Source organism: Condylura cristata, unplaced genomic scaffold (genome assembly GCF_000260355.1).
Source record: "Condylura cristata isolate star-nosed mole 26May11 unplaced genomic scaffold, ConCri1.0 scaffold00013, whole genome shotgun sequence".
Classification (NCBI taxonomy): domain Eukaryota; kingdom Metazoa; phylum Chordata; class Mammalia; order Eulipotyphla; family Talpidae; genus Condylura; species Condylura cristata.
The window spans coordinates 15,971,152-15,987,297 of NW_004567114.1; the positions used below are offsets into that span (position 1 = coordinate 15,971,152).

A 16,146-nucleotide genomic window follows, 5' to 3' on the forward strand; every position below is an offset into this window, starting at 1 on the left:
ATGCAGTGCTGAGTTGTCAAAACAGGTCAGGACTAGAGCTATGCATTTAGGAATCAGCTGTACTGGGTGAGCGTGAAGCCAAAAGAATAGTGTTTATTCAAGGACAGTAGGGTGAGAAGAACTAGAATAAAATAAACAAAGAAAGAACCAATATTTAAGAAATTGAATTAAAAATGGAAATGCTATGAAATAAAACAAGTGAAATATAAAGTCAACAAAGGAGAATGAGGAAGAAGTCAGGGTAAGACACAAGTACCTCAAAAAAGGATGAGAGAGCAACAGCAAAGAAACCAAAGGAGAGAGGAATTGGAAAAAGGAAGTGCTGGTCAATTGGAAAAAGGATGAGAGAGCAACAGCAAAGAAACCAAAGGAGAGAGGAATTGGAAAAAGGAAGTGCTGGTCAGACATGCTGCACATGTCTGAAGTGGTCAGACACTTCAGACATGTGCAGTGGGGCTTCTCACGCTCCTACTGTTGGTAGTGAGATGGCACAACTCTTTATTGTGGGAGGATATTTAGTAACATCCTTTACCTCCACATAGGCATCTACTAGTGATAGCCACAATGTCAAATGAAACAATAGACACTTAATGAATGGTCACGAAATGAATACATTTAGCCAGAATATTATGGATGGCTCCTAGTTGTGTTTGTGTTTATTATGCCTGAATTATCCACATTACTATCAGAATCAATTAAATGAAAAATGACCTGGTTATTTCAGATACAGTCTTTGTCAGTTCAACATGGAAGTACTTTTTTCTACTCACTTTTGGGTATACAATTGTTTTTCTATAGTTTGGATTTTTTTTTTTTTGAGAGGTCTAAAATCATTGGCTACATTTATGACAAATATAAACATTTGTTCTAGTAGTGAAAAGTATACCAAGAATAGGATAGGAAAGATGTATTAGGTACATTGTATATATATTTTTATATACATACAAGTATGTTTATGGGAAAGATGTCTGATTAAAATTTTGCCTCATCCCAAGATATTAAAATATACCAAGATATTAATAATTCCAAGTCCAAATGAACTTAGATTTGCCTTAACTTCCAAAAATCATTGAGGAATTTGGAAGTAGGTAGTGAAAATCTAAAGAACATCTTATACACAAAATTGTGATATATCTTAGAAATGCAGATTAGAAATGTAGATGTCATTGACTTAAACAAGTAGATTATATACATAATAAGTACGATTCTTGATAGAAAGTATTTATAAAATAACATTTCACAGTACCAATTTCTCTTTAAGTTAAAAAAAAAAAGACTTACATCCTGGAAATATTAGGCAGATTTGAAAATGCATAACTGGGGATGGTTTTCAGATGAGTCTCGATAAATTTCCTATGAAAATAACAATTACACCATTAGAATTTAATCATCGAACTTTTATAGTAACTCACCTTAATTGTAAAAAACATTAGAAACATGACAGGCCTTATGATATTTATTCCAATATATATAAACACCAAAATTAAAACTTGACCAAAAACTCATAATTTTCCCTTACAAAACAGAAATTACAAAACAAATGAGATCAAATGCAGAAAATACATCTTGAAACTTCATCTTTGAATTAACACCAACTACGTTGTCTTTGGCGATATACTATATTCATAAGTTTATTTGGGCTATTGCATTCATATTATGTACTAGTCCACAAACATGTCTTAAAATGACATCAGAATGCTTACTGAGAGGAAATAAATGCATTTAATGTCACTTAAAGACTAAAACTAGTTGTCTGACTCCAGTCCCGTTACTCATGTAAAGATCTCTGCAATTTGAAAAGCACTGATTTTCAAGAATGTGACACCTTTGTTGGGTATTTAAAGATTATGGTTTTTCTTCCAGTTTGCTTGAGAGGGGAAATAACCAGCTCCACCCCACTCTAGCCATCCTTCCTAAGGAGAGAGAAAAAAGTAGAGAAACATTTATGACATTCACAGAGGCACAGACTCACTGAAGACTGAGACCTTATCATAGGATTAGAAAATATGTCCCCTCCCTGGCATCTTATCGCTGCAGTATTAACGACCTATTTATAGCAGTTTTTATCTATTACATCGTGTCCATCTGTCAAGTACTATATCTGTAACTTGCTTAATCGAAGCATCAGCAAGGTCAAATTAATTTATAAAAGAACTTAATAATTGAAAGGAAGGGAAGTAGTAAGTGACAAAAGAGTAGGCTGTCAGCCTTTACCAAGAAGCCCAATGATGCATTAATATCATTTCAAAAATTCAGATCCCATAAATTCACTATTCTCATGAGCCCCCCATTTATATTCTCTTAATTGGATTGATTAAAATTCTGTTGGTCCAGATCCAAGATCCTGAAATTAAAGAACATTCTACTAAAATAGCTGTAAAATTGGACCATGCCAAGAAAACAAAGGGTAAGAGACACACCTGTTGGGGTTTGCACCCAAGGAGGCTGAGTTTTTCAAGCCCAAAGTCTTGGAAAGTTGTCTGAAAGCATGGGTCTTCAGTAAATACTTATGATAAGATCATACCCGGTGCTTATAGTGATTCCAGGATTTTGGGTTCTCAGGCCTGGTCCCCCAGCCAGGAATGGATCCCAGCTGCAGGGGCAGCGCAGAGTCCCAGCCACTAGACCACCACGGGTTGGTGTCTCACTCAGCTGCAGCAGGAACTTCACTGATGCTCAGGCAAGCAAGTGACAAGAAGCAGATTTGTTTGAAGAAATAGATATAAGGACAATTTACTAAGGAGAAAATAAACAAACAAAGTGGGTCTCCCAGGCCAGTGGAACCAGGCCAGGGAGGAGCGAGGAGGCCAAAATGGAGTTGTGACTCAGGGAATATAGACCTTCTCTCCCTAATTATTATAAAGCTCCATCAGTCTCTTTGTGATTGGTTAGTTTTTGGTCACTATCTCTATTACCTGTGAGAATAGGGAATTCATGGGATCTGAAATTTCTGCAATGATATCAAGGCATTATTAGGCTTCTTGGTAACGCGCGTGTCTTAGTCTCTGTGTCTAGAATTACATGTTGCTTCCAAGTCCTTGGAGTCCTTTTTTATTGCCTTGCCAGGAATATCCTGATGTATTTGATCAATCCCCTTTGGAATCTGTGGCTCTTATTTCTGGAGACTTCCTTATTCTTGCAAGGTTCTTTTCCTATTCTATTCTGACTCTAGAATCTCTTCACTTGCCCTATGACTCAAGGCTAAGGTGGACCTAAATTGTAAATTTCACTAGCTAAAGGTCTTTGGGTTTATTCTGTCTCAAAAGTAAATAACATTTAATTAATAAGAAAATTAGTTTATAAGTTTTATAGTTACTAGTTTATAAGAAAATTGGTTTATAAGAAGTGGTGATTTAGAAAGAAGTTGCATTTCAATGTAATTGAATAGATATTGGGTTAAGCTAATTAACTTTGGGTTCAAATATACCAACATTCCTTCTGAATGGATGAATTTCTGAAATGTAATGTTTCTTGAATTCTGCCTTTCATGTGCACACATTTAAACACACACCATAACACTTGATACTAGAACAAAGAACTCCTACTCCTGATTTAGTTGCAGTTGATGGGATTTAGGACACATAGTCTCAAAACATGGTGCCTTGGCCTGCTGAATTTTTTTAAGTTTTATTTATTTATGCATACAAGCACTGGGGTGTAGGTCAGAGGTAGAGGGGATGAGGAGGTTCACCAGAGACAGAGTGGGAAGCCAATACACATAGATCAATGAAGATTATGTATCTCAGAATAGTTTTTTAGATACTACAAAATGTACAATAACTTCAACAAAGTCAAAAGGAGAGTATCAACAATTCTGGCCAAAAGTGGAAATGAGATATCTATTTGTTGAATGAACTTAGTGAATATATGATGTCTACAATGTAGCCTCAGACTTCAGGAGCTGATTTGAATTATGTTAAATGAATGAATGGCTAGAGTGACAATTGATCATATAAACTGCCTGATCACCTTATAATTTTGTACATTGCCTGGACTAATGCATAGCAATGTGTACACAATCTGGAAAAAAAAAAACCCAATTAGTGAGCTAATTTTCTTTAACTTTTGGTTTACATTGTCTTGATTGCCTCTCTGAAATTTATCACAGGCCCTCCCTGGTGGCACAAAGGCTTGAAGAACAGCACTATGAAGCTGTCTTCAGTCACTGCAGCACAAGTTCGATCCCAGCCAGGGAACTAACCCACATGGTGTGGCAGACCTCTCCTGACCAGCCCGCTGCTCCCCTCAGCAGTGTGTTTCATCCTGCTGGTTCTGCTCCCCACTCTATCTATGGTGAATTCTCTCAACCCCCACACCTCTGGCCTCTACCCCAGTTCTTATACACATAAATAAATAAATCATAAAAAAAATATAAAAGGTCAACAATCACTGTTATGGTCAGGCCAGCAACAGGCTATCTTCCACTTCTTTTTCAAAATGTGTACTTTTTGCTGTTTTTACTTACATTAAAGTATTACAAAGCAAATTAAAACAAAAGCTATAAAATAAAGTCATATGTAAAAACATTTAAATGCCACACACCCCTTATGAAATGACGACTATTAACAACTTGATGTGTATCCTAGAGACTTGTTACAGGGATATGTGATTATCCTTTCATATGCAAAAGACACATTTGAAGTGAATGCTTTAAAAATGCTAATGTTATTATTACATATAAATGTAGTTGTTATATACAAAAATGTGTACTGTTTCTCCCCTTAACAATATATTAAAAAAAAGTAGGACTACACAAATTAAAAAAAGAAGAAAATAAAAACAAATGGGAGAGAAAATAAGCAAGTAAGAGTGAATGGTCAAAGTATTTCACTTTCAGAATATATTTTGACTATAATAAAGGACAATATAGATATGTATTGAAGTATATTTTCTTTTATCAAAAATTTTTGAAAAGCTTCAAGCTGTCATCCTATTTTAAGAGATTCAGTTTATCTCCCTTAGATTGTTCAATGTAAAAAGGAAACTATATAATTTAAAAACTCACAAAACAACTCATACAAGTGGTGCAGGTATTTACTATTAGTGACTAATATATCACATATAACTTGTTGGGGAAACAAAAGTTCACAGTTATTATTTCATATGCTAAGTGGAGTCTTTAAAATTAAGTAAACACGTTGGTTTAAGGAGATGGAAAATTATAAGAGAGAATTAGTATTTAAGCTGATGATGCTTTTTACTTTCTCATGACTTCATTAATTACGGTTGATGATACAATTTAAGACTCATGTTTCCCTTAGGCCCTGCTGAGCCAAGATTTATATTTTTTACATGTTTACATTTGGAAGACATAATGCAGAAATAGAAATGCATGTGAAATACCACAAATTGACTTGCAGATTTTACAGACTCCAATCTAATTTTAAGTACTCTTTTGTGCTTGCAGTTGCAATGGGGGAGGGAAGTCTGGTAAATGTTCATAAAGAGAGCATACAGTTTTCTATGTTTCAACAAGAACAGTTTGTATAATTAAAATTTTCATGATAATCTTGCTTGATAGTGGCTCATTTCACTGAAATTTTAACACCTTGCAAGTCTAGCCAACAATTAACATCTTGTTTCTTACAACGTTTCTGGAATCATAAATACATAGTTTGTATATATGTGTTCACAAGTGTTTGTGGGTTTTAATCAGTGCTGCATATTTCCCATGACAGCCCCCACTAAGAAAGAATGTGTAGAATGAGTGGATGAGCATCACTGAATCTTACAGAGCAGAGAAGGCTGGCTGATCTCTTGTGCTGTGGCTAAGTGTCTGTGTTCTGGGATCACCTGCCTTCCCATTTATGTGTCTAATTTCTGATCTTGTGCCAACCAGATTCTACACCAATTACGTTTATGTTAGTTTAAAATTGTCATCTGCATTTCTGGGGTGTCCTGTTGTGTAATATACCTGTGTCAGTCAGTCATCTGACACTTCATTGAGATGTATCAAGTGTGTCACAGTGAGCTAGTCTACACTGAGACCATATACTGGTAGTAAAAAAAGAGGGAATAGGTGCAAATAATCCCAAATAGTTATAGACTGTAAAACTAGGTTATAACTAGATAATAACTTTTTAAAAAAAAATTATTTATTTTATTTATTCATACAGAACTAGGGTACAAGCCAGAGTGCAGGGGCAGTAAGAGTCTTCATCAGCGACATAGTAGGGAGCAGAACAGGCAGATCAATGACATACACTGCTGAGAAGAACAGTGGGTGAGACAGAAGAGGCCTGCCACACCACGTGGGTCACCTCTGGGACTAGGGATCCAACTCCTACTGAAGTGGCTACAGCCAGCTTGCAGTGCTATGTGCTAATCCGTTGTGCCACCAGAAGAGCCCTGGACAATAACTTTTTGAAAAAAAAATAATTTTATTTATTTATGCATATAAGAACTGGGGTGTTGGTCAGAAGTGTGGGGTGGGTGAGAGGATTCACCAGAGTCAGAGTGGAGAGCAGAACAGGTGGATCAACCGAAATATACTGCTGAGGGAAGCAGCGGGCGAGACAGGAGAGGTCTGCTGCGCCATGTGAGTCAGCTACCTAGCTAGGGTTTGAACTCAGGCCAGCGCTGTGATAGCACTGAGACTTACTCCTAGGGTACCAGGGAGGACTCCAGACAATATTAATATATATATATATATGTATATACATTTAAAGATTTATTTATTTATGCATACAGACCTGGGGTATAGGCGAGAGGTGCAGGGGTGATGAGAGGATTCACTCGAGACAGAGTGGGGAGCAGAACAGGCAGATTGATGAAGTACACTGCTGAGGGGAGCAGCAGATGGGTCAGGAGAGGTCTGCTGCGCATTGTGGGTCACCTTCCGGGCTTGGATGGAACTTGCACTGAAGTGGCTGTGGTTAGCTTGCAGTGCTAGATCCTAACCTGTTGTGCCACCAGCGAGGGCCAATATTAATATAATTTTAATATAACATAATTTGTTCACCCTTTCTAATCTGTTGATGAGAATTTCTTATTGGTGAATTTATTTTATTGTGCAAATTTTCATTTTGATTGTGCAGTGATAGTACAACAAGCACAGGAATGAAAACAATCAGGAATGAAGATCAGAAGGGTTGGGTAGTCCAGGGTCTCCCTGGTGGCACAGGGGGTAAAGTGTCAGTGCTATGAAGCTGTCATCAGCCACTGCAGCAGGAGTTCAATCCCTGGCCTGGAGCTGACCCACATGGCATAGCACACCTCTTTTTGGGTTGCCTACTGCTCCCCCAGCAATGTGTTTCAGTACATTTTCAGTGGAGAGCCTGTTCTGCTCCCCACTCTGTCTCTGGTGAATCCTCTCACCCTCCACACCTCTGGCCTAAGACCCAAGTTCTCATATGCATAAATGATTTTTTTTTTTTAAAAGATGGATGGTGCAGTCCAACATTTGGGACTCCACATAAAACTGCATTTTTATTTTTGCCATCCATCAAACCACCCATTCCCGTATCCCATCTGTTTGTATTTTCAAACATGAAAGAATTTAGAATTTTAAATCTATAATCAGTTTTCTGGTTTTGGCAACAGAATGGATTAGTGAGTGTCACTGCTGAATTATTTATAAATTATATTACTAAAAAAATAGATAATTTTTTATAATGCAAAATGTGAAACTGCAGCTACAAAGTGCAACTCCCACCCACACTCCCCACCCACATCCAAATTCCAAGGGCACTAGTGAGTCACCACTTTTGGGCACAGTTTTCATTTGTGCTTTAATTTTGTGATCTGAGCCTTAGAAGCCCAACTATGACTAGACAGTTTTGACATGGAAATTTTCCAGGTTAGAGCATGGGGGAGAGAGTTTTCTATTTGTAACAATTGATGTAGGCCTCCATATTTTATTTATTTTTTATATAATGTTAATGTGTGATGTATATTTTCATTCATTTGTTTATTTTTTGCATAGAAGAATTGGGGTACAGGCCAGATGTGTGGGGGTGAGAGGATTCACCAAAGACAGAATGGGGAGCAGAACAGGTGGATCTACTAAAATACACTGCTGAGGGGAGCAGTGGGCAAGACAGGAGAGGTCTGCTGTACTGTTTGGGTCAGCTCCCTGGCCAGGGATTGAACTCAAACCTTAGTGGTGATAGCGCTGAGTTTTAACTCCTAAAGGATTAGGAGAGGCCGGTCTCCATATTTTAAAAAGCATTTAATTTGATTTTATTTCATTATTTGGGGTGATTTTTGTATTGAAAGTTTATTCACAAATTTAAACTATAATTCACATCTAGTACGATACACAGCCCTGAAATGTATCCTTCTATACTTAAGTGCATATGAATATATTTTGATGTACTGTACTGCTCATATATACACATATTTATCTCGAGCACCAGCCTGGATCAAAATATAGATATCTCTAGCATGACAGCAAGTTCCCTTGTGCTCCTTTTTCATCCTTGTGTATCCCTGTCCCCAAAGATCACCCCTGCTACGCATCACTGCATATTTTTTACTCATTAATTTCATACGAAAATAATGTTTGCTAGCTACACTTTTCAGCCTGACTTGTTTTTGTTGTTCAAAATGTTTCTGAGATTCATCCATGTTGTTGTACATATTATATATCAGCAGTTCTACTTACTGTTAAGTATGGGCATGTATAATTTATCCTCCGGTTGATATTTTTCCAGCTCCAAGCTTCAATGAACAAACATATCTTTTTGTGAGAACGTACAACCAGATCTTGGGTAAATACTTAGGAATGGGATTAATGGCTCTTGGGTGGAGATACACTGACGATACCAGAAATTGTCAGGTTTCAAAGGGATTGTACCATGCTCCCCCTTCCATGATGGGCAGGAGTCCCAATTAACTCTATATCCTCTCCAAGACCTATTAATATCTTTAAAATTTTAGGCATGGTGGTAGATGTGTATCCCTAACATTCTTAATTAGTATTTTTGATTTGTTAAGGGATTCTAAGAAATACATGTTTAAGAAGAAATGTGTATTTTCATCTACAAGTGTGAAGGTAGGTCTTTTTTTTTTTTTTAAAGATTTATTTATTTATACATACAGAACTGGGGTACAGGCCAGAGGTGCAGGGTGGTGAGAGGATTCACCAGAGGAGACAGAGTGGGGAGCAGAACAGGCCGACTGATGGAGTACACTGCTGAGGGAGCAGCAGGCAGATCAGGAGGGGTCTGCTGTGCCATGTGGTCACCTCTGGGGAGGGGATTGAACTCATGCTGAAGTGGCTTTAGCTTCTCAGTGCTGTGCTTTAACCTGCTGCACCACCAGGGAGGGCCTGAAGGTTAGTTTTATATTATCAGCTTGATGGAGCCATAGAGTGTCCAGATATTGGTTACAATTATTCTGGGCATATCTGTGAGAATGTTAAACTGAATCTACAGACTGAGTAAAGTAGATTGTTTCCTCTCCACACTAAGTGGATTGCATGCAACCCCTTGAAGACTTGAATCGAATAAAAGTGTGGGTATGAAAGGTATTCTTTCTCTCTGTGATTATCTTTAAGCTGGGACATTAGTCTTCTGCCTTTGGACTCTAACTTGAACTTGCACTACTTACTATATTGATTTTCATGTTTTTGGGCTGAGACTGTATATCCAAGTATCTCCATCTTTCTGACAGCTGATCTTAGATTTCTCAGCCTCCATTTTTATGTAAGCCAATTGCTTACAGTAAAATTAATCTCTGTGTTTGTCTCTTTTTTTTTTTAAAGATTTATTTATGTATACATATAGAGCTGGGGTACTGGCCAGAGATGCAGAGGGTGAGAGGATTCACCAGAGACAGAGAGGGGAGCAGAACAGGTAGATCTACGAAGTACCCTGCTGAGGGGAGTGGGGGGCGGGTCAGGAGAGGTCTGCCTTGCCATGTGCTCACCTCCCCGGGCGGGCGGGGATCGAAATCATGCGGGGATCGAAATCAAGCGGGGATCGAAATCATGCGGAAGTGGCTTAAGCTTCTTAGTGCTGTGCTTTAACCCACTGCACCACCAGGGAGGGCCCTCTGTGTTTGTCTCTTTGTGTAGCTTTATCTCTCTCTCTATATATATATATATGAATGTATACATATGTGTATATATAGTTAGGGTGCTTGGTACAGTGTTACGTAAGTGTTTGCTATTATTTTCAATTAAGATCCTCATTTCTCACACATGCATACCTGATTCTGATTCTCTGGAGTCTCCATACTAATAACACTAGTTTTCAATTTAGAATATGTATATGTATACCCACCCATACACTCACACATAACAGTCAATATATGAAGGGATATGATTTATTATTACACCTTCTTAACAGCCCTGTGAGTTTTACAGATGATGATCTGAGATAAGGGTTAAATAACTTGCTAAATCCACATAGTTGTTGTGAAGGAGGAGGTGATGGTTTTAATCACAGAGAAAATAAGACATCAAATTCTTTGTTGTACTCTACTGCTGTTCTGGAAATAGTTGCTATGCTGATTTAATCAATAGTCATTAAAAGGACTTTAAACAATTTTGGCATATAGTGAATAGTAGATAAGTGTTTTGCAAATAAGTTTGCAAAACTGTTATTGATGAGAAATACAACTGTCCATGGAATAGAATATTTATGATGGCATGTCTGGTTTTGTTTGTGTGTGTGTTGGGTAGGCAGGCTACTGTCGGGAACCAAAACAGATTCAGAAGATGGCTTGAAGAGCATGAAATCAATCAAAACAGGAGATGAAGGCAATTTTAATGTTCTCTGGCTAAGAAAGCTTAGCATCACCATATGTTAGATTTCTCCCTTGTGTAGCTTGAATATTTGGCATTCACTGACCTGTTTCCTTTGTCCTGGACATTGGCTGGGTAGGAATTTCTAGAATCACCCTCTGTGACTCTACTTTTCAGACCTTCATGACTAGTTACTTCCTTGCCTGATGGGTACTTTCTTTGAACAGATGGCGGTGTTTCCTTTAAGAGGTCTTATAGATCTCTGGAATGATCCATTATGTAGTATTTTATAATTTTTTCTTTTATTTGTAAATTCCTAGAGAGCATTACAGTGCAACTTCAATGCTATAAGGAATTATAGATCTATTATTTAATTAATGTAGCTTTCTTACTAGATACATGATAAAAGAAAAAAAAGAAAAATGTAGGTCATTTCCTTTAAGATTCTTTCCCAATCCTTATGAAAAATCTTGGACTTTGAAGAATACTATTTATTCCTATATATTTAGTCTGAATCTTGTTTATGGAGGAATAATTTGAAGACAGTTTGAGTGACTTAAGCTTATTTGACAAATCAAAAGCAATCATGTTTCTGGAAAACTTTCTAGTATAAAGTACAAATATGTGTGATGCCCTGAAACCACATAACCTAGACACAGTCCTCCCTTTGTTGTAAAGTGGGTCAGAGAAGCACACCAGGAGTCAATGTGTTTAGTTCTATACAGATGTCGAGTGCCCACCAGGGGTCCAGGCCTCATGTGTCACAGGAGATGCAATGGTAAGAGTCAGTGAAAATTTCTGCCTTCTTGAAGCTCAGAGAGGTGGGGGAATGAGCCATAAAAAATGTCCACCTAGGCCCTCCCTGGTGGCGCAGCGGGTTAAAGCACTGCACTGAGAAGCTAAAGCCACTTCCGCACGAGTTCGATTCCCGCCTGCCCCAAAGGTGACCACATGGCGTGGCAGACCTCTCCTGGCCCGCCCGCTGCTCCCCTCAGCGGTGTACTTCATCGATCTGCCTGTTCTGCTCCCCACTGTCTCTGGTGAATCCTCTCACCGCCCCTGAGCCTCTGGCCTGTACCCCAGTTCTGTATGTACAAATAAATAAATCTTTAAAAAAAAAAAATGTCCACCTAAATCATTGTTATCTCATTCATGTGTTAGAGCCATGAAGGGAGAGAGGAAAGGATTAAACCTAACATCTCATCCTGTATCATAATGAAAGTAGAATTTACCTTCAATAAACTTCAGGACAAACAATTCAGATTTTTAAAGACATTTTTTAGACATGGAAACCTGGGGATCAATTGTCCAACTAAAAAGTGAACTTAAACGATACATATTTTATTATTATTATTATTATTAAATATTTTTTCTGAGGCCTTTTAGCCAAGACACAAGGTGAAAAATGAACTTGGTTTATTCTGTTCAGACATCAAAGAATGGGCAACTGAAAGTTCCCTGTGAAAGTGATGTTTTTCCCCTTGAGGGCCCTTGAGGGTGCACACTGGAATATGAGTGACCTTGCTTTTTCAGTTGTAATAGCCACATTCAGTTGCAATAATCTCACACTCTTCATTGGTACAGGTACTAACTTTCTAGAATCTATTAGCACAATCCCTTAAGCATCTGAGTAGGCTGGATGTAGGCATCTCACTGAACCTGGAACATCTACCTCAACTTTAGTCTAAAGAGTGGTGTTAAGTGATCACACAATATGAAATTACTTGAAGGCAGTTGTAGTGAGTTATTTTTACAGTGCTGAGGCTTGGAAATTCCAGACAATGTTGGGCAGTCTCAACAAACTATGGAACAGACATCTGGCAAGGATGCTGAGATCCTGGTATATTTTTTTTTTTTAAAGAAAGGCCAAGTTATTATTTCAGCCTCTTTACTGCAGAAAAAATGTCAAGTGTTTTGATCAACTCATAGACCAGCAGGTAGTTCAGCTTTGAACACTTCCCCAAATGGCCTTCACTCATTTCTGCCAGTCAGTTTAGAAAACTTTCTTTCTATGAAGAAACATATAGGTATTGATTTCTTCTTATCAACACATTTTAACACCAAACAAAGTCACATATTTTGATTCAATTTCTCTCACCATAATCATAATTAATACCTATTATTCATATAACCCTTCCATGTCCTGGGTTCTATGCTAGAGTCTAAAATACTGTTACAAGTATTTTCTCTAATCTTTACAGTGATATGCATGGTGTACCACAGTGATTTTTTAACTTATACATTAGAAACTGAAAATTAGAGAGGATGAGGAATTTTGTCCAAGAACATCACACGAGGGCTACATGTCTACACACACACACACACACACACACACACATACACACACACAAATATATACACTCATGCACAACTTTGATGTAGTGAAACAGGACAGGTTTCTTTTCCTGCCCCATCAGATAAGCAGTTGTCTCTGTTGCACTGAACAAGTTTATCTTCTTGAATTCTAAGGAAATGGAAGGATATCCTAAGAGGATATTAGGGAACTTAAGCACCTAAGGAAGTTAAACATCAGGTGTTAGTAAAGCAAGCTGGCGCCCACCAGAGATCTCAGTAGGCCTGCATCAAAAGGCCTGTTTGTTTTTTCAAACAGCTGCTATTTCTCTTTTCCATGGAATGCAAGACAAACCCGTCAAACAAGGGAAGAGAAATTGCAAGGAAGAGGGACAGGCAAACTTGCTAATGGCTATCTGAGAGAACAATTCAGTCATAAAGAAGGCACCTTGTCAAACAAGGGGGAAAGTCTTGTTAATACTTATCTGAGAGACCAGTCATTTGTGACTGTATCACCTCTTTCCATGTTCCCATCTTACTATCTTTCTTCCTTCAGTCTTCTACCAGGCTGCCCTCCAGGGTTGGAAATATAATTAAGAAGTTCAAGACTTCTTTTAAAAAAATTTTATTTATTTATGTATACAGAACAGGGGTACAGGTGAGAGGATTCACCAGACAGAGTGGGGAGCAGAACAGGCAGATACACTGAAACACACTGCTGAGGGGAGGAGTGGCCTGGTCAGGAGAGGTCTGCTGCCCTATGTGGGTTAGCTCCTTGGCTGGGCATCAAACTTGTGCTGCAGTGGCTGCTGATAGCTTCATAGGGCTGTGCTTTAACCTCCTATCAGGGAGGGCCCTTGCTTTAAATTGTTTTAAAGTTAAAGAAATTTTTGCACACTTAAATTGTTTTGATTAAAAAAATAATCTCAGGGCCTACGCTGGTGGTGCAACAGGTTAAATCACAGCACTATGAAGCTCTCTGTAGCCAGTAGGGAGGTGACCTACATGGCACAGCAGACCTCCCCTGACCTGCCCGCTGCTTCCCTCAGTGTGTATTTCATTAGATCTGCCTGCTCTCCTCTGCACTCTGTCTCGGGGGTATTTTCTTACTGCCCCCACCCCTGCTCTCACACCTCTGGCCTGTACCTCAGTTCTTGTATGCTTAAATAAATAAATCTTTGAAGAAAAAAAATTTAAAAATCTCATTCTGAATATACTTACTTAGCTATTTTTCTTAACGTCCAAACCCAACCAACTGGCTCATTTTGTTGATTAGAACTTAGATGCTGGGCTGTGTCTTCTGTGACAGGGTCCAGGCTACTGCCCGGTGCTCACAGCCACCACCCTCCAAAGCATTCTCAACCCTTCCCTCGGGGGCCTGGTTTTCTTTTCAGCACACAAATCTCTAAAGTGCATGATTTCTCTTTCCCTCAAAATAAAATTCTGAATCCTTAACATGAACTGAAAGGCCAGGCTCTCACTTCTAGTCTCATTCTTCTGGACAGGCTCTCACTTCTTATAGTCTTATTCTTCTGGACATCCTCCTCATCTCTCTAAGCTGTGGTTCTTCCACTGCATTTGCAACAATTCTGTTTTCCAGGCCACTGTATTGACCATTCCATCCCAGTCTCCCCGTCAGGCCCAAATCATGTGTGAAGGGCACCCTGGGGTTTGTGCTGTGCTCTACCTGTACACCCACCACTGCAGCCCTGTCCCCTCAGGGCCTCCTTCCCGCTCCTCTGTGGAGATATTCTGCAAAACCCTCAAGCTTAAATGAAACCCATTTCATAAACAGGACTCTTTGGAGGAGGCCAACTCACATGCTGTTTGACTTTCATGGTTCTGTGTCTGCTTTGGGGGTCAGAAAAGCTGGTCATTTTGTTACTATATGAGAAACATCCATTTTTCTTTTAATTTCTCCTGCCTCTCAAACTGCATCTAATTTCCTTCTCACACATTGTCTCTTGTGTCTCTAGAGTTGTCTCTAGAGTCCTGGCCTTTGTCTTCACAGATCTGCTTTTGTTGCTAATTGATATGCAAGAGAAATCTAATCTAGGTCTTATTCAATTTCTGAATGGACTCAATTCCTAACATTTTTTGGTCAGTTTGTTTTTTGAGATTCTGAATGCTTTTTTTCCATCAAATGGCCCAATTCCCAAGTCAGTGTTCAGGAACCCATCTCATCTACTCTTGTAGATCAACTTGAGCTTTCTGTTTAGGAGGTAGGAGAAGACCATGGACATCACAAGGAGAGTCTTCTCCATCCCTCTGAGTGTGGGGTTGTCTTCATCAGTTTGCCGCCTTCTCCTCCCATCCTGCAGCTTTTCTCAGTTCTCTATAGCTTCCCCAACTCTTCCACAGTGTTCTTCACCCTCACCTACAACCCCTTACCCTTTCAGTACATGTGTCCTTAGAACCAATTTTACCCTAGCAATCCAGTGTCAATATCACTCCCTGTAGCTCCTCTACCATTTATGGAAAACCAGCGTGGAATTAATTCATGCTACTGGATCGCCAGCTGAATTCATTATGAAGCTAAAATTCTCAGTTCTTCCAAATGGAATGCTAGGCAAGTGAAGTAGAAACAGGCAGATGATGTGTTTTGGGGCATCAAGATAACAAGCCATTTATTAATTGAAAGAAAATGTATTGACTTGTCCTTACGAACAAAGCTCTGTGTTGAGGCAAAAAATTAACGACTCTGAAAATTACATGGCTAATGTAGTGAAAATCAGTGATTTGATAGAGGATGTCAGCATTATTATAGAGAACTGTAAAATATGAAATTTGGGTGTTCAGACTTCCCAGAGGGATCAAATCTTGAATTAAGATACAAATGATAAATAGAAATCTGCCCTTGGGGAAAGACCAGCCTAAAAACTAACCCAGGACAGCTGACTATACAATGGAAGAATCCCTAGAAGACCGGGAAGGGCAGAGGATAAAGAGGGAAGGAAGAACAACACACTCTGGTGGTGGGCTATGGGGTTTTGGTTGTTATGGCAGTTTCCAGGGAAATCAGATGGCACTCAGAGAGCTGGAGAAAGAGGTTTACTTGTCACCCCTGTGGGCTCAGTGGGATCAGTCCCAAAGACCTGAGCCCCAAATTAGAGGAATGATGAGGTTTTATACAGGTTGCATGAGGAAACTTGTCATCCCATACA

At 38.8% G+C, this 16,146-nt stretch overlaps 1 protein-coding gene across 1 annotated transcript in view; it reads right to left on the minus strand.

Moving 5' to 3' along the window:
- The window catches only part of TSHR (thyroid stimulating hormone receptor), a 119,257-nt gene that overhangs the window by 61,392 nt on the left and 41,719 nt on the right, over positions 1 to 16,146 (minus strand). The window contains exon 2 of the mRNA XM_004681650.2: positions 1,282 to 1,353. Within this exon, the coding sequence (XP_004681707.1) occupies positions 1,282 to 1,353 (72 nt within the window). The remainder of the gene's footprint in view (positions 1 to 1,281; positions 1,354 to 16,146) is intronic.